Raw genomic sequence first — 18,398 nt, forward strand, 5'->3', positions numbered from 1 at the left:
TTACTCCACTTAAAAAATGTTCTTTTAGATAACAGCATTAATTAGTTCATATTATTATTTTATCAAGTTTAGTATCTAAGTGTAAATACAGCTGTCCTTCCAGAACATCTCCAGTTACTAAGTTATTTGTTGCTGAAATTTCAATGTGTATTGTTACACAAGGACCTCCACAATTCTGATTATACCCAGAAACATTTTTCAAACAGAAAAGTCACTCAACCCTGAAATCAAGTTATGCTACATTCATAATTAATATATCTAGTGTGATCGCTATAAAAGCAGCAGAGAACCAAGTCAATACATGTTTGTCAATTATGAACTGGGATGGCTCTTTACATGCATGCTAAACACTTCTGCTTCAAGGTCAAGTAAATTCTCTATTCAGGCATAAAAACTGTTTCCCACTGCCTGTTTTAGAATCCATAATTAGTAGCCAAGACTTGTTAATTTTATCATTTCTTATTGAAAACCGTCACAACACAACAATCAGTAATATGTGTAAGTAGCTCTAGGAGATACTTTTGCTACATGTTTCGGCCTTCAAAAGGCCATCATCAGGCAAATACATTAAACTTTTCGTTATTGAATTGCATGTCAGTGCTAAACTTCCAAGTGTATAGCTATAATGGTATGAAATTATATGATTGAATATAAAGTATAAATTACAATAAAAGTTTAAGTCTTAAATAACCAGTTACATAGTCAAAGTATAGTTAAAAGTTGTATGTGTGATGGTATCTGGAAGGTGGCAGTTGTAATCATAATGTATGTAATGTTTAAACGAACATATTATATACACAATGGCTGATGTGGCTTTCGGAGGCCCGTTGTTATGTTGTATGTTATTATTTAATATTTGATACTATTTGACGGGCGACTCTGTTGTGTAAATGTCCGATCTGAAGGAAAGATGGATTACAACTCAAATTACAATATATGATACACAACAGGATGCATTCAATGAAAATTAATTTTATCACTTATCATCAGCCTGTCTAAGACAGCAGTACATTACAGACTCGAGGAAGAGAAAATGTTGGGAAACCTGAAAGTGGTTTGATCCGTAGTGAGACTTGCAACAGGCCCTAGAAGCCTAAATCTTCACAGTATAGAAAAGCATCATACTTGTACTGTAGCACAAGCACAAGAGGACACCGGTGCGGTGTTTCTCAGGGTTCCAATACCTGTATTCACATTTTCCAGGCTGTCAACCAAAACGCTACTTCGCCATGAACTAGCTTCCGAGCAAGAGCTGGAACTGGATACTGCAGTGTAGTACGAACTACTTTCACTGCTCTGATTTCCATTCTGGTCTGCATCAGATTCTGCCTCTGTAACTTTCCCACCAACCTGAAAAGATATACCACACGCCTGAATGGCCACTACACACAATTATTTATAACACCATTGGACCACCTTGTTTTTCACTCAATAAATTACTGAATCCAGTCTCCAAAACGTTGTTTTAACTAAAAACAGGACAATGGATAATGTTCAGAAATATAACATTTGCACTAATGTACCATCATCATAAAATTTAGATCTTACTTGATGTACCGTTTAAAATAAAACAGTGAAGGAAAAGGAAGTTCAAACAATTACTGAGACAGCATTTCCCCCAACCCCTACCCCTTCCATTAATTCTTATGAGAAGATTATACAGGGTGAATCATATAGAACCGGCCCGATGAATTTGCTAATAATTCCGCAGGTGATGCATATAACCGCTCACAATTATGACATAATAATCCGTGGGCAGTGCTGAGTCGAATGGTGTGCGCATGATCTGGCAAGTGGCAGCCCTTATGCTGCAAGGTCAAGGGCAATCCTGAAACGTGTCTGCAGGGCGCAGGCGACAGTCATGGAGTACACTGTTGAACAGCGAGCGTTTCTAGTGCCTACTTGAAAACGGCGGACACTTTCAACACCTGCTCTGATCACGGCACACAATCCAAGATAAGATACGTGTAAATTACTTTAATATCTGTATGGTATATTTTATATTACAGCTCATTTCGTCAGGCCGGTTCTATATGAATCACCCTGTACTTGTCTTGGGCACTCATTTTCAAGAACTCAACTACTGCATAAGATGAGAAGTGGCCATATATTACACGCTGTACTAATTATGGAAGTGGCACTATCAGACTCATTCTCTTCCAAGGTAATTACATAGTGATACAAATATTATGGTGCTGCTCTAAGTGGCAGACAGCAAACTTACTGAAACTCTACACATTACTGGCACAAGCTGTCAAAACTTACATCTCACCAATAAGAGTCAAAGCAGCACTGTACTGGTCAGTGAGAATAACAACACTCGCAGCCAAAAAGGAAGGACACATCACAAGACACAGTATACAAAAAATATAGGAAAAACGACTCCCATAGTGGAGGAACCATACAATACGCGAGTTTGAATTAAGATGTATAAGATGAATAATCTTAACAAGTTTTAGTGTATACAAATTTTTTTATAGTTGATGAAGAATGTACATTTTAATAATTTTATGAAACACATGATGGCAAGCAATGCAATAGCTTAGCATAAATAACGCACCTGAGGATGGCACTATGTTGCCGAAATATGTAGGGAAGTGACATGTGAAACTGAGTGCACTACAAGACGGCCATTACATATGTATCATGGATGAGAATCAGTGCAACATGATGCTAAAATACAACATTGAGAATAAATGTGGCAAATCCGTAACAGGAAGTATGCTCACTAACAAAACTAAGGATTGAGAATTTGGTGATAAAATTTATATAAAATTAAACATACACAGTAAAAAATGGCTATTAGGCACAGCAAGGGCTATGTGAAAAGAAAACATAGGAAAGATATAAAATTACATTAGAAACAGTGTGGACGAATATGTGGGACCACCCCATAGTCAGACAACTCAACTGCCACAGTGTACCATGAGTAGTCAATATCTATACAGTACAGCTTGCAACCTGGCTGTCTGTACTGTCGCACAAGCGCTACCAAATCACTGATCACCACAGCAGTTACGTCTATTTGTTAGTGTGCTGCCTAGTGTCAAGAGCATAAAGATGCTGGCCTTGGACATGCTAGCATCAGTCACATCAGTCATAGCTACACCTGCATCCAGGTATCGCTGCAGCAGTGACACTTCTGGTACCAACACCACAGCTGACTCTACCAGTGACTGCCAGCGCATGCACTGTAGGCCTGCCAGCCAGCGAGCCAGACTCACTGCTATCCCGCCAGCTTGCAATCACTGGGTTGCTACAAGGAAACATGCCGCACTGGTCAGCTCACTGTAACGAAGGCGTCAGACAAACAGCCCTTTTCAGGGCCTCCAATAGCACCATCATCACTAGACCGGGCTAGCCACTATGAGGGAAGACTCCATCGGTGTCCTTCAGACACACTCCCTGTTCACCTGTAATACCCATTCTAAGTGCAATAAACATTTGTTGTTATAGTTTTATGTGGTTGTTCCAACGAACATCAACATCCCACACATATATATCAGGCCTGCTACGGTATAGATAATGATCTAACAAGATATACATGCAACAGGAGGCCAACAGTAAAAATATAGATAATGAAAATGGATGGGTGACATATTGTTCTTCCTCATCAGCACCACTATTCTTGACAAACTGAAACTTCATTTTGTACAGTTTTAATAATGCTTAAATTTTAACACTTAATTTAACAGGAGAAAACAGCCTGTAAAACATACTCACAGCAACAGATGTATTATCCCGACGACTGCATCTCATTAAGGTATTCAGACTTTCCAAAGCTGCAATATAATCAAGTTCTTGTTCAACTTCAAAGTTGTGTTGTGACTGGATCTTTGCAGTGTCTACAAAATCATCTGTATCAATAATATCATCAGTTGACTTAGACAGGGCAGGGTTCACATAACCACCTGAATTATTACGAAAGTGGCTCATTCTGTCTTCATCCATTCTTATTCTGACTCTCCTACTTGCCTTCTTATTAGCCAGTTTCATCACACGCCTCCCGCCAATTATTTGGCGCTTTGTTCTAGATCGACTGTTTCTTTTCTGAGCTGCCTGAACGTCTGGTAATGGCTCACACAAGTTTGGAGCACTTGAAATTCTCTTTGGTGGAATATTCTTAGGTTGTTGTCCATGGTGTGAAAAATGTAAAGTGTCTACACAACGCTGAGGTACAATGCGAGTTACAGGACTGTCTGAAGTAAATGCAGTTTCAAAACAAGAATTAGGCGGTAATGCCATGGTCAGAGGACTACTGGAACTCAATTCTGACTGTCTTAATACCATCTCCTTACTCATGGCTAAATTGCCGGTTGCAACATATAAAAATACTTTAGACAGTATAGAATACAATTTAAATGTGGTCAGAGGCTGTTTCAACTTGAAGTAATGTTCTTTAAAGGCTGTTATGATTTCACTTGGCACAGTCTGAGGCCCTGAAAAAGGAGAATTCAGTGAAAAATTATGTAAAAGGTACAATGTAAAGCAAAACAGAAATTACTACTGCAGAAAAACTTACAATGTACAAGGCAATTCATAGCAGCCACCAGAGACTGAGGAAATTGTGAGTCATGTTGAAAGTGAAGCTCACTAGATGCATTTGCAGTTAGCCACTCACAAGGAATGCTATGCAAATATAAACCGAACGGAACCTCCAACCCTGGCGTATGTCTTTGAAACCTGGAATTGATAATCAGTTCTATGGAAAATTTAAGAACCGGAATGAAGTAGGGGAATAATTTGTATACTCATCTGAGGAAATCCTTATAAATTATATTAAAGGTAGGCTTTATTCCTTTTAATGAATTTCCATATAAAGATAATGTTGTCAAAGCACTTGGACTGACTTTAAAACATTCATCTGTGAAGAATACCATCGTCTCGGGTGTAAACTTCTACTTCTACTTCTACCAGACTACACAGTCACATCCCAGCTGATAATATCTTTTATAATCACTGTCATGGGAAGCTCAAATTCAAAGCATCTATTCAAAATTGTAATATCAAATGAATATCAATTTTCTTTTGTGCTCAGTACTTTGTGGTTCGAACTCATATACATGCAGTCAATGCCTTACCTAGCCAAGATTACTTTCTTCCAAATCTCCCCGATTTCGAAAGGCTGAGTAAGCCCAGGAACTGTGGAAGTAATAGGTTCCTCAGAGGGTGATCTTGAAAATCTGAAACTTCCAGACCTGCTGGAAAGGTTCCTTTCTTTCTGCATCACAGAACTAGTCATGTTATTCTGGCTACTCTTCCACTGCAAGGTGGATGCTGGATAATACTGAATCTGTCTCCCATTATCTAATCCACATTGGTCAATGTTATTTTCAGCAGTATGTACATTTAAGCATGGGTTTCTCCTTACAGTTGCATTGCTTACATCACAGCAAACAGGGTTCGTCAAACCACTTCCATCTGCACTTCCTTGTGGAAGCTTCTCATTATGCAGAGATTTTCTCGAATCATGATTTGTAGTTACCTGCGGCTTACTGAGATCTACTTTTGCTTGTATCATACTTGCACTCCTCTGGATTGTCTGGGACCTTGTCAAAGTTGGAGAAGTTCTGAAGTGTTTGTAACCCAGAGTTGTGGAAGAAGGTGCATGTGGTTGCTCAATGCAAATTCTCTTTTCCATATCACAGGTGTCCGCACTGTCCAAGATAAGTGGCTGCAGCCACTTACAAGATTCTGCATATGATCTAGGACTACCAAGATCTTTATTATCCTTGGGATTACCTGGACTGCAAATACTGGTTTTCTCATTTCTGGAGTGCCCGTTCATCATGATCCTTCCAGGGTACATTTTATCTTGCTCAGTTGATGAAATATAGTATCTCCCATTACAATTCACAGAAGTTCCTGTATGTTGGTTCTCACCAGTAGACAAATGTTGAGTGCTATGGTGTTCACGTGCACCTTGACGACTATGATGAACACCTGAGTGAGTGTAATTTTCATGACCTGTGTCGTGCGTTCCATAATCTTTATTCATCTGATTAATACTGCTCCCCCTGTAATGTGCTTCAAACTGCATATCATTTTTACTCCTGATAAGTTGGTCAGACAGTGGTAATGCAGGTGTGAAGAAATTTGGTGACACATGGTGATTGAAGTTACCAACTATTGGCTGCTTTACAGAACTCCTGGTAGTGAGAGTACGATGTGTATCTAGCCTGGATTCAGCCATTTCTGGTTGACTACATGCGGTAGTACTGCCTTTCTTTGGGACTCCCTCTTTGTTGTCCGCAGACCACTGATTCAGTCCGCTTTTAGGTGGAATATTTAATGACTTATGGGCCAGAGGTAGTCTTGTACTGTTGATGTCTGACAGTCTACACAGAATAAGAACACTGCAATTAAAGGTATGAAGTACAGTAAAGCTTCAATAATTTGGACTAGTTAGTGAAAGTCCGAATTATAGAAGTGCTACTGAAAATATGTTCAGAGAAGTTATAAAATGGACTTCATATGTCCTTTTAGACAATATAACTTTATTTAAAAATTTAGGCTATATATCAAAATAAACTTACTTCTCATAAAATGTAAAAATGTAAGTTTTGACATCAGCCTTAAAAAAATCTAGGCAGTGGGTATGTGATCAAGGTTTAATGCAATATCACATATTCCGAATTAGTTTCACTGGTCTTTATTTGGACTGAGAACAATGTAAGAATAGAAAGAAAAGAGGGGAAACATAATGATGCTAAAATTACACAACATACCAACGATTATAAGAAAAAAAAAAATGGTTTAATTTTACCATCATTAAAATGACATTTGTCAATTCTTGTAATCTGCTTTACCAAATATAGCTGCACGAACACAATGACTGTGTGACTACAATTACTGCACCCTATTCTGGGTCTTTTCTGACATTAAAGATAACAAATCAATTACCTTCTGCCTAATTTTAGGAGGCATTCCTACTTTCTTGCATTATTCTTCATACTGTTGTATAAAAAAATTTATGGAAATAAAAGGATTTATATGCATGAGGTCAGATATCTTTGAAATACTGTTCTTATAACTTACTTTTACACAATTTCAGAACTTTAGTTTATTTAATATCACATCTCTCTAAAAATATTGGACACAAAATGCTTGCAATATTACTCAGATACATATATGGAATGTTATGTCAATAGATCTCCCACATATTCACCATAAAAGGGTTTGTATTTATTTATCTTTAGTTTATTTAAAGGCACCATCAGTAACTGAGACTATATAACTGATGGATGGTAGCGAAAAATTAACTAGAAAAGATATAGAAGGAGCCAGTAATGGCCTAATTTAAGATACTTCCCCAACATGTCTGGAGGGACTGAGGAAAACCACGAAAAACATATCAGCAACAGTGGATGCTGAAGCTGAGATCTGAAGAACATATCTCCTAAATACAGGTTGGAAGTGTTACCACTCAATTCAATTCAATTCAATTTATTTACATTCCGTAAAATCCAGATACAGGTAGACACCATAGGATATGGAACAAGTCAAATACAGTGATTCTGCACAATAACAATCTAATCAAAAAATTAATAAGAATACAAATTACATAAATATAAGTTAAATGTCCTTCAATTTGAGACTGTTAGCAGGAACGGTGTCAATGAGTACATCGCTAATAAGTAATAAGATTATAAATTACATAATTAAAATACAAAATTTATAATAGACTGACATAATATCAATCATAACTTTTAAAATACCACAAATTTAGGTAACAATCAACAAACCACAGACATATATGTACTCATCCACATAAATTACTACAAGGAAATGCTATCCTTAGATCTGCAACATTCAAAATATTCATCCAAAGTATAAAATGAATGAGAAATCAAGAAATCCTTCAAAGCAATTTTAAAATCTTTACAATTAGTGAACAACTGCTTTAGATATAAGGGTAAGCTATTAAACAATCTGATACCCATACAGTATAATCCCTTCAGGTATAGTGATAGATGAACACCACTTGAGCGAACTTCTTGCTCAGGAAGGATTTGCATGAATCACTAACTTTCGTGCCTTGTGCAGCTAGAAATTAAAAGAATCTGATTCACAATGAACTAGTTATCATGACAGACATAAGTACAGCATTGATGTCCTGGAGGAAGGAGAGGCATGTTAAGGTAGCAATGATACAGAGTTTGAAGAAAATAAGAATAGCGATTCATGAGTATCAACATTAACACTTTAAAGCAGCAGTTACTACATACACCACCTGCTTTCACACTAGAGCACTCCATATATTGGCCATGCAGTTTACGGGTTTTGTATCATTCTCAGAATAAACTGCGATTAGTTCCTTAAACAGAGTGAATCATAAGATCTTAAGGCCGCGCCACAGCTCAAGCGGTTAGTTGTTAGCTTCCCACCGTGGCAGCTCTGGTTCAATCCCATGACTGGTCAAGTGAGATTTGTGGTGGACAAAGTGGCGCTGGGGCAGGTTTTCTCCGAGTACTTCGGTTTCCCCTGCCAATCTTCATTCCACCAATTGCTCCACAATCACCCTCACCTATCTGGGGCTGGTACAATAGGCCAGAAGTGGTCGCAGGACAAGGGGCTTAGTCCCACCCCACTAGCAATAAAAAAAACTAGAACGGACGGGAACAAATCGATAGCCTGTTGCTGCTCCCCCCAAGATTTTCAACGAACATGAACAAATTGGCAACCCCAAACGCAAGAACCGCTGCTCTACTGTTGACAGTAATTTGAAAGTACAGGANCTGAAAACTCTTTTTATATAGTTTTATAATTAGGCCTATTAATCTGACTCAAGAGTGAAGTACAGTTCCTTGCAGCTAAATTTCATCAGACTTCTGCAATAGTTTCATACCATGGCCTTTGCTGTACGGAAATTTTACTGCATGCTAAAATGAGACTGCAAACATACAGCACAAATGTTTCTGGAATGCATCAGATCTCATTAAAATAAACACCCATTCTTGTAAATTCTCTACACAGATAACCATTTCAATCTAATCCCCCACCTCCACATTTGGGTAGAATGCATACAGAAATGTTTCAAGTGCACTTACTGATACAGATCACCTTCTTTGAGAAACTGGTAATGAATATCAAATGGAGTTGCTGCACTGATATTCTGAAAGACACCAGCTTTCAGGAACTTATTCAACAGTTGAACTGTCTGTTCACGTGTTACACTGTTTCCTAGACAAAAACAGTCCTGCAGAACTGACTGATACCAGTTCACAGCTTCCTGTCCTGTGAAGCAGTGGTCATACACTTTTATATGGCGGCGATGTCTTTTTAAAGGAATTCCATTCCTAAATGTTTCAACCATTTCATTCCACTGGAAAACACAAAAATAAATACATCAATTGTTATTATTTTAATCTTTATCATCTAGATTTAAATCTCTGCTGCTGCAGGGCTGGCGACTGTATTTAAACTTGGCAATAATGGAATTTATACTACAAACAGTGTGAAGCTAGGCCTGCTAGGATCAGCTCAACCTGAACATCTGTCAGCATAGTTGTTCCATGCACAAATACTAAAGGCCAATGTTCAATATCACATATTTCTTCTGTGGCATTCCCACTTTGAAGTCTAAGCATACAGTAACTGATGCCATGATAATTATAATAATAAAATTAGCTTTGCAGATTGTTAAATTCGATTCTTAAGCCATAAAGGGGGATGAAACACACAACATATTTGAACACCCAAAATATATTTAGATAAAAGACATAATATTGGTGGAACTTCGAACTGCCATCCATATAACTACATAGAACACGACGTGAAGTGTCTGCGAATAACTCCATAAACGAAATATAAATGGGTTTCTAAAGTTTTCGGATTTGCGCATCTGAAACTACTACAGTATAACTTATATGTATCACATTTACGGTATGATTACCGAGATGATATTGCCTAATTTCGAAGTATCTCATAAAACAGACACATGCATATCAAAATAAATGAAGTAACTGTATATTTACCATTTTTGTAGCCTTATATGGGCCACAAATTTTTGCACCATCCATTTCTTGCCTAGGGTACACAATGTCCAACAAAATTCGAAACAGTAAAACTCAAGACAAAGTACAAAGTCTACGCTTTCTTTACTAATGTAACACCATATTAGAATAAACGACTTAAATTTCAAATTGAAACTGCACCCACCTCGCCTCATAATTGAGTGCGCTCATTGGTTAAATTACGACTGGTAGGAAAAAAAAAATCTCCCCTCTCCACAACTCACGACCGAATCAGCAATTCTGCCAACATACATTTAGACCTCACCTAGGGAAATACTATAACTACTGTCTGGCAGAATGATAGATAGCTTCATTGCGCTATGTTAAAAGTAACTTCAGTTTCAGAGTTATGCAATGAAACCATATTTTTAGTTCTCGCTGTATCATTCTAAGTTGGTGTAAATATAATCTCAATATGTTGATGCTCTGTGTCATGACTTCTGTAATTTTGTAGGTTGTTACCAACATTTCGAAAGAACCTGTTGATATCATCTTGTTCTTCATGTATTTATTGCAGTATGTAGAGATTCGCATTTCTTTTAAAATATTATATTTCTTAACAGGAAGATAAGCTCCAGCGCCTCTTATTGACCTACAAAAAAGTAATATACACGAATATTCGTGTCCCCGGACGGAATTTTAATCATAACATAAGCGCCCGAGGGGCTAGAGACAATGAATACTCCGGACGCCTGAGACGCCTGAGACCGCGCTGGAAGTATAACAGCTTAGCTGAGTGTTAAGTACTACCACGGATCAAGTGCTACGGCGTTGTTAACACTGGTTTATAGTAGCTTTTGCACTTCATGTCCCAAGAGTTCTGAGTAATGCCTATAGTATGTCCGTCCGATATTATTAGAAGAATATTTCCCGCTTTTTCTCATTAGCACTAGGAAAGTGCTGAATTGTATAAAAACGGACCACGGTTCCATCCATCTATTTAACAAATGTTCAAAGGCAAGAAATATTCATTTTATTGTTCCGTTGGTAGCATTGTTGACGTTGAAACAATCGTCCCTCAAGTGACCGATGTTCACACGGTTCACACGCTTCACACCTTGACTGTGTACACCGGTGTTCACAGCCCTCACAGAGGTTCAGAGGAACTGATAGTGACAGTAGACTGGTAGTGCAAGGATGTTATCCTATATAAAAATTAATAATTTCAAAACGTATGTGGGAGAAATTGTTGTTGGTCCTTTGCGGAAGTTGACAGTTGTGCTGGGAAAAAATGGGTCAGGTAAGAATACTGATTACACGTTATAAATTTATGAGAAGTATAAAGCCGTTTACAGTTCAGATTTATATCAAGGATTTAGTGAACCTGTAAAAACACAACAGGCATGATACACGGTATAAATGTACATGCTTAATTAAAGATGCGTGTTCGCTGTCATCTCAACATTATTCTCCAAGTGTACTCATTACTACAGGTAGATTACGTTTCATTCCAAACTGGTCAATCGAATTCCAGCCTGAACTCGGTCATATGATCAGTAATCCTTGTACGAATGGGTTTTTCTGTAGAAACTTTAATTTCCTTAAGCCTGAGTCCAATTAACCTGGATTATTGAGACCCCACAATGTGTGTGTGTTCAGTGATTTAATACACATCTTCATTATCCAAAGTAATCTAGCAATGCCACCAGAAACAGGATGTTATACGCAGAATATATTTTCTGAACTGATTACTGTGGAATCAGTCGCTCATACAAATGTGAAATTTCACAGACAGTGCCGGTTTTACGTATATAAACCAGCCAGGCGATAACTCTGGGCCCGTCAAGCTGAAGGGTCTTCAAATACAGTGAATAAGTAACATCCACGAAACAAATATAACATTCTGTTGTAAGATTCGAAAGATAATTAATGGCTGGTTGCATCTCTTCAGACTGCAACGATGAAAACAACACTTAAAGAACTCCAGCCATAGTCGGAAAGAAATTAGGAGGCGGCGTTGCTTCTTTCTTTCATTTTTTTTTTGTGCTGTTGTATGACTGTTGCCAAGCAAATTACGCTTTTCCATATTTGTGCTGTTTCGGGGACACGAGTGAAATATACACCAGACAAACGAACAGTGATGTCCTGGTACGCAGGGCCGGCTCGAAATGACAAACAGTCCATGTGGACCCTTCGTGGGGCACAGTTTAGAATAAAGTCAAGAATGTTATTCGCTTGGGGTGACAGAATATCTTGTGCCGGTCCTGTGGATACCTACGTGAACAAGTTGTATAGGAAAGTAAGAAGATTCGGGCGTAAATTTCAAGGTCGTACTTTTTCATATACCAAAATCTATAATCTAAAATAAATTACGAAAGGGTATAGCCACTAAAAGAATCGAAACACGGAATGCTCATTGAAGAAAAACTCGACGAATTCGATGTTGTGCTTGAACGTTTTTCTTGAACATTTCAAACACGCCTTGCACAGGAAACAGGAGTTTCAAATTTTGTTATTACGAGATTTCCCAAGAACTTAAACGCGTAAATATGAGTTTTTTAGGGAGGTGTTAGGAATGCGTACATAACAACAGATATAATTTCCAACATCTGCTGTAATGTGGGCAAGTTGTATATGTGTTTAGGCTATAATTGGTTGGTTCCCCTAATAGAATCTCGAGAAATATTTCACTGTACAAGCCAAACGTCGCGGCGAAGCGGGTAGTACTGCCACTTTCTGTTCGGGAGATCCCGGGGACCCACCTGAGCCCGGAGCCCGCCTATCCTGCGATAATACCTCAAATTATGATTTCCACAACCGTCTGAGTTGATTTACCCATCCAGTCGTTTGTATTGGAAGTTCTAACGACCTCAACGATTGAAATTACTTTTGATTATGCTGTGTATTTCGCGACGTATCGGCCGAATTTCGGGAGCGTGCTCTACAGGTCCGTTGGAGGAAAGAATGCCACAAACTTTAGGTCGATTCGACACCAATACGTCGCGGAACCCGCCGTAAGTTGTGCTAATACAGTTACGTAAAACTGTGTACTAGTCGTCAGAGATTTTGCCTACAGATCCAGAAGTCCGGTTTCGATTCCCGGCGCTACCAGATTTTCTGAGAAGTAGTGAATCCGGAACGGGGTCCACTCAGCCTCGTGAGGATAATTGAGGACCTATTTCAAGAAAATAGCGGCTCCGGTCTAGAAAACAGAAATTAATGGTCATGGGGATTCGTTGCGCTGACCACGTGACGTGGAATCAGCCATGAGGAAATATTACATTATTTACCTACAAGGACTGAGGAAAGCATTTACTCGTAACACTTTTCGTCATATCAGTGAACCGAGGCAGGAGTCCAACCTAGGTACAGCTGTACTGAGTTTCTTATGAGGAAACGGTGGAAGCCATGTTCTTCGTGCGGTCCATGTCGAGACTATGTAACGAAGCTCATCTGTGAAACTTAATGAAACCACATTTTTTTTCTGTGGCGCTACAGCCCCAAATTGGGCCTAGGCCTACCTCCAGGAAACTCTTCTTTTTACTTCGGTTTACTAGATCTTAAACATTCAGTAGGACTCCTTGGGCGAGTGATCAGCTCGTCGCAAGGCCTCTACTTGTAGACAAGCACAGAAAAACGCACACAAACATCCATGCCCTGAGTGGGATTCGAACCCACGATCCCGGCTTCCGAGCGAGCGAAGACAGTGCACGCCTTAGACCGCTCGGCTACCGTGACCGGCCAATGAAACCACATGGCTGCTACAATTCATAGGCTGCTCAAAGCCATAGCATTTAATGCAAACGGCATTTGGAGGCAGCGCTATGAGCTCAGTAAACAGCTGCAAGACTTATATAGGATGTGTCACGACTTTAGGGCATAACTGCAGGTGATTTCCTAGGTCTTTGTGATCAAAAAAGTTCATATAAACATGTGTCCCACTTTGGACGGTTACGGAGTTATGACCGTTTTAAACTCAGAATAGAAGGTAACGATTACTGACAATAAACGGAACAAAATAATAAACCAGCATAATACATGATACATTTAAAGTATGAATGTAAAGTTAACTTCGTGAAATTACCTTTAATTTGAATTGATTGGTGCTTGAAGCTGATTTTCGAAAATGCCACCGCCGGCCGCAACACAGGCTGCCGCTCGGTTGTGACCCGCGCCGGACATACCAACCCACCACGCCTTAGGTACTACATCTCAAGTGTCGAGATAACGAGAACGCTCTGTCTGTAGCTGGCTAAAAATAGCGACCCGACAGGTGACAGACGCGGTTCACACGAGGGCGTGTATGGGAATGAAAAAACGGTCATAACTCCGTAACCGTCCAAAATCGGACACATGTTTATATGAACTTTTTTGATCACAAAGACCTAGGAAATCACCTCCTGCAGTTACGCCCTAAAGTCGTGAAACACCTTGTTTATAAATGTGGCTCTGCTCTCAGAGACTATATGCTATGTGTGCGGTACGTACACTTCACAAAGGCGAAAACTATTGTGACGTGTATGCCCATTGCTAGGCAACGACTCGTTAAACGCATTCCCGCTAAGCCTACGCATGCAACAGAACGATGTAAGGTAAGAGACCAGTAAGCACCCCTCCTTAGCACTAAAAGATATGTTTTCTGTGTGGTCCGTTCCGATGTGTTATTCTGCAGTCTCACATATTTGCATGCAGACGTAAAAAGTAAAGTTATTGTTTGCCTAATTAATTAAGCACTATGCCATGAAGACATATGGGAGAATGGAGATAAAGCCCCACAATTCTTGACCTTGGCTGTAGATGGAGGTGAGTTCTCAGCCCTAGCTGCTGTACCGCCAGGTAAATAACCCCAGTACCCACTGGATAAGAGGCTGGGTGGGGCCCAAAGCTGGTCTGGATGCTGTGGAGAAGAGAACAATTTTTGCCCCTGCTGGGAACCGAACCCCAGCTGTCCAGCCCATAGCCAATTGTTATACTGACTGTGCTGTCCTGACATACACACACACACACAAATGCACATGCATATATGAACACACGCATGTACAAAAATCCAATTTTATCCAACAGGTTTTAATAACTTTCTGCAGATATAATTTCAAATTATAACATTTTGAATGTCTAGAAATGTTAGTGATGAAGTCACGTAAAACAAACTTCCTTATTTTGTAATGAGCCAAATGCTGGATCAGAGATCAGAGATGAAGCCTCCAAATTATAGGTAAAGGATGCTACCCTGGTCAGCCAACCTGAATCCCTAGTTGTGCAGTGATTTCAGCTTTGATTCATATTTGGACATTCACCAACCGTGAATTGTAACCGTATACTGGTGGTTCATTTACTCCTTTTCACCAACACTTATAGGAATATAAATTTATCGACGGGGAGAGTGGGAAGCCAGATTTTAAATGATTCTTATTTCCTTCCATACAAATGAAAAGGAGGTCAAATTACTGATGTTAATACTAAATCATGTTTATACTTTGTATTGTAGGTAAATCAAACTTTACAGATGCCATTGGGTTTGTTATGGGAACTGGACTGGATATGTTACGTGCAAGTAATTTTGTTACCCTGATTCATGGAGGAAATTTCAAGAAACCTGCTTCTGATAGGTAAGCATGACGTGAATTATCATGACAATGTAATTTGAACAGAGTGTGGTGAGTGAATGAGCAAGAACAGAAGCAAATTTTAATACATTAACACATATCCACATGTGTGGTATGTGTGTTGTGTACGTGGTGTGTGTTTGTGTATGCATGCTTGTGCACATGCACATGGTTGCACGTGTTTGTATGTAGAAAAGCTTACAAAAATTTTTTGAAGTTCACTATGCTAATTATAAAATTATGCGAGTTTCAGATAGTTATCTATGTGTTTATAAAATTTTATGCGGATATTGACAATGACTTTTTTCATTCCTCAGATATGCTTCATATCTTATTTTTACCATTATCCTATTGGTAAATTGTTCAAACAAATGCGTGAGAATTAGGCCAGCTAAAATTAAATGCATGATTTATTTCCCGTTCCTTCATATTTGTATATTCTAGAACATACAGGGAATATCTTACATGGTATATAGTGGCATTTCATATTACATGGTACTGTTTACATGAATAAGAATAATGTAGACTTAATTTTATTCTTACTGTATAATGTTCAGAGTAAAATGCTACATCGAATGATGACAAATCATGTAGAAATTCAGTATTAATAAATTGCTTTATAGTATAAACTTAATTATATTAAGAAGTATTGTGACAGGCTGCCTAAAAACCAGACTATAGGACATCCATCACTGCGCAACAGGCAGTGATAATGCATGTTACCTAGGAAACTGCCTACCCAACAGAGGCAGAATTGTTGAATTCCCGCAGCAACAAGAGATTTGTTGCATAGCAGCAGGCGAAACAAAACCCTTCGACAAGGGGTTCCCTGGTCAGTCCGAGTGCAGGATATAACAGTCCTTCTTCGACAAGAGACCAGCAGAGTTCGTATCCGATGAGAGCTAAGGACAGCTGAGCTCCAGCAGAGCAGAAGACACTTCACCGAGATTAGCAGTGCGAGTATATAACACTGAAGAGGAAACGTCCAAAGACGTTATTAGTGTGAATAATTGTATTTGTGAGTGTAGAGAGTGATCGCACAATAAATATTTGTCCAGATCTGAGACCACACAATCTCTTGTCGCGTTGCCAAGGAAACATGCGACAGTATATACAGTATTTCCATCTGTGAGCTTGTCTAGAAAAAATGTGGGATCCTCATAACCCTACAGGCCTCCCTGTCCTGTTACAGGGGTAGCTTTACTTTTTTTTTCCTTCTTACGGGTTTTTTTAATTTGTTCACGTTCCTTTACTGATCTGGTTGTAGTACTTTTCCTTATACCTGTAGTGTATATATGAAACATCATATCGCTTCCTTACAGAGCCTTCTCCCAAGTTGGAATCCTAGAATAATCGTTCCAGTTGCTTTACCCTAACGCTTTACCTGCTATTTAAGAAACTATTTTCTTATATATAGGATGTGAATGTCATATGTTGAGGTTAACATATTCTTGCCAAATCACTTCTGAAAATTGTATATGTGTTATGTTACAGAGCTTCAGTGACAGCTGTGTTTAATTTGGAGGATGGTTCAGAGAAAGAGTTCACTCGCATTATTAAAATCCAGCAACGTAGATCTTCTGCGGTTTCATCATATCTTATAAATGGAAAGGTAATTAATACATTTTGGCATAGTTTTGCAACAGTGTCTGTCACTGAGTGTAACACGCGAGATGCTGTGAGGTAAGTAGGAATGGGAGAATTTTAAAGCATCTCTATGTTTACTCATGTAACTGCCCCCACCACATAATTTGTCCACCAAATTTATGAAAATGAAAATAAATATTATTTTCTGATTGATGTAAGTGCCTCTTCTATATTTGGACACAATAATTATCACTATTTGCACTGCAGTCTGTTTTCCCCTTCCACACTTCCTCCTAGTGAACTGTCGGACCTAATTTGATGGTAAAGGCAGTCTTTGATTCACTTTGTATTAAATTCTTTTTGGCTCCTGGAGTAACTGGTATCATTCATTAGATTACCTTTGCGTTATTTGTGATGCAGTCTGAATTTAATTTTCTCCTCACCATCCCAACAGGATGACTGCTGTCTTTGAGGTGGAGCTTATTGTCAGAGAACTAAACTTCGTAAATCTGAAAATTTCTCATGCACCTTCCCATTACTTGTCTTCATTACTGCATGTCAATATTATTGTTGCTGCAGCCTTCAGTCTGTGCGCTTTTGTATGTTTCTAAATGACTGTAAGGAGAATGAAATTATAAACTCAGTCAAATCACAGGAACCTTCATTGTCGAGGCAACAATATGCATTATGCTTTGCACATATTTATCGCAATTCCCTGATTAAAGAAGCAGCATGTAATGCAGTGTGACCTACTGACAGAGTCACTAAATAAATCATATAAAATGAGTGGAGAAGAATGAGCTATGAAGAAAGCAGTCTTCTGGGATGTGGCGCCATGTAGATATTGTGTTAAATGACGTTTCGGAGGAATGTATCGCCTCCATCTTCATGGTAGGAGACAAGAAGAAATCTGCGAGTGAACCAGCGTGCACCTGCTCATGCTGGATTGCTCACTGATTTCTTCTTGTCTTCTACCATGAAGATGGAGGCGATACATTCCTCCAAAACGTCGTTTAACACAATATCTACACGGCACCACATCCAAGAAGACTGCTTTCTTCATAGTCACTGCCGTGAAAACCTCAAATCTTACAAGAATGACCTAGTTGAACAAAATCTGTAATTGTAAGATTTGAGGCTTTCACGGCGGTGACTATGAAGAAAGCAGTCTTCTGGGATTTGGCACCGTGTATATGTGATGTTAACCGACGTTTCGGAGGAACGTATCGCCTCCATCTCCAGGGTAGAA

General features: G+C 38.9%; 2 protein-coding genes across 2 annotated transcripts in view; one reads left to right on the forward strand and one right to left on the reverse strand.

Annotated features, from left to right (window-relative positions):
• The window catches only part of LOC111864118, an 18,069-nt gene extending 7,892 nt beyond the window's left edge, over window positions 1–10,177 (reverse strand). Inside the window, exons 1-6 of the mRNA XM_023851150.2 lie at window positions 9,978–10,177; window positions 9,051–9,325; window positions 5,082–6,338; window positions 4,523–4,683; window positions 3,724–4,439; window positions 1,185–1,350 (exon numbers count right to left, since the gene is read on the reverse strand). Coding sequence (XP_023706918.1) covers window positions 1,185–1,350; window positions 3,724–4,439; window positions 4,523–4,683; window positions 5,082–6,338; window positions 9,051–9,325; window positions 9,978–10,022 — 2,620 coding nt within the window. The 5' untranslated portion in view covers window positions 10,023–10,177. The remainder of the gene's footprint in view (window positions 1–1,184; window positions 1,351–3,723; window positions 4,440–4,522; window positions 4,684–5,081; window positions 6,339–9,050; window positions 9,326–9,977) is intronic.
• Window positions 10,178–11,048: 871 nt separating this feature from the next.
• The window catches only part of LOC111864120 (structural maintenance of chromosomes protein 1B-like), an 8,729-nt gene continuing 1,379 nt past the window's right edge, over window positions 11,049–18,398 (forward strand). Inside the window, exons 1-3 of the mRNA XM_023851151.2 lie at window positions 11,049–11,256; window positions 15,445–15,565; window positions 17,057–17,174. Coding sequence (XP_023706919.1) covers window positions 11,154–11,256; window positions 15,445–15,565; window positions 17,057–17,174 — 342 coding nt within the window. The 5' untranslated portion in view covers window positions 11,049–11,153. The remainder of the gene's footprint in view (window positions 11,257–15,444; window positions 15,566–17,056; window positions 17,175–18,398) is intronic.

This window comes from Cryptotermes secundus, unplaced genomic scaffold, assembly GCF_002891405.2.
Source record: "Cryptotermes secundus unplaced genomic scaffold, Csec_1.0 scaffold708, whole genome shotgun sequence".
In the NCBI taxonomy this organism is placed as follows: Eukaryota; Metazoa; Arthropoda; class Insecta; order Blattodea; family Kalotermitidae; genus Cryptotermes; species Cryptotermes secundus.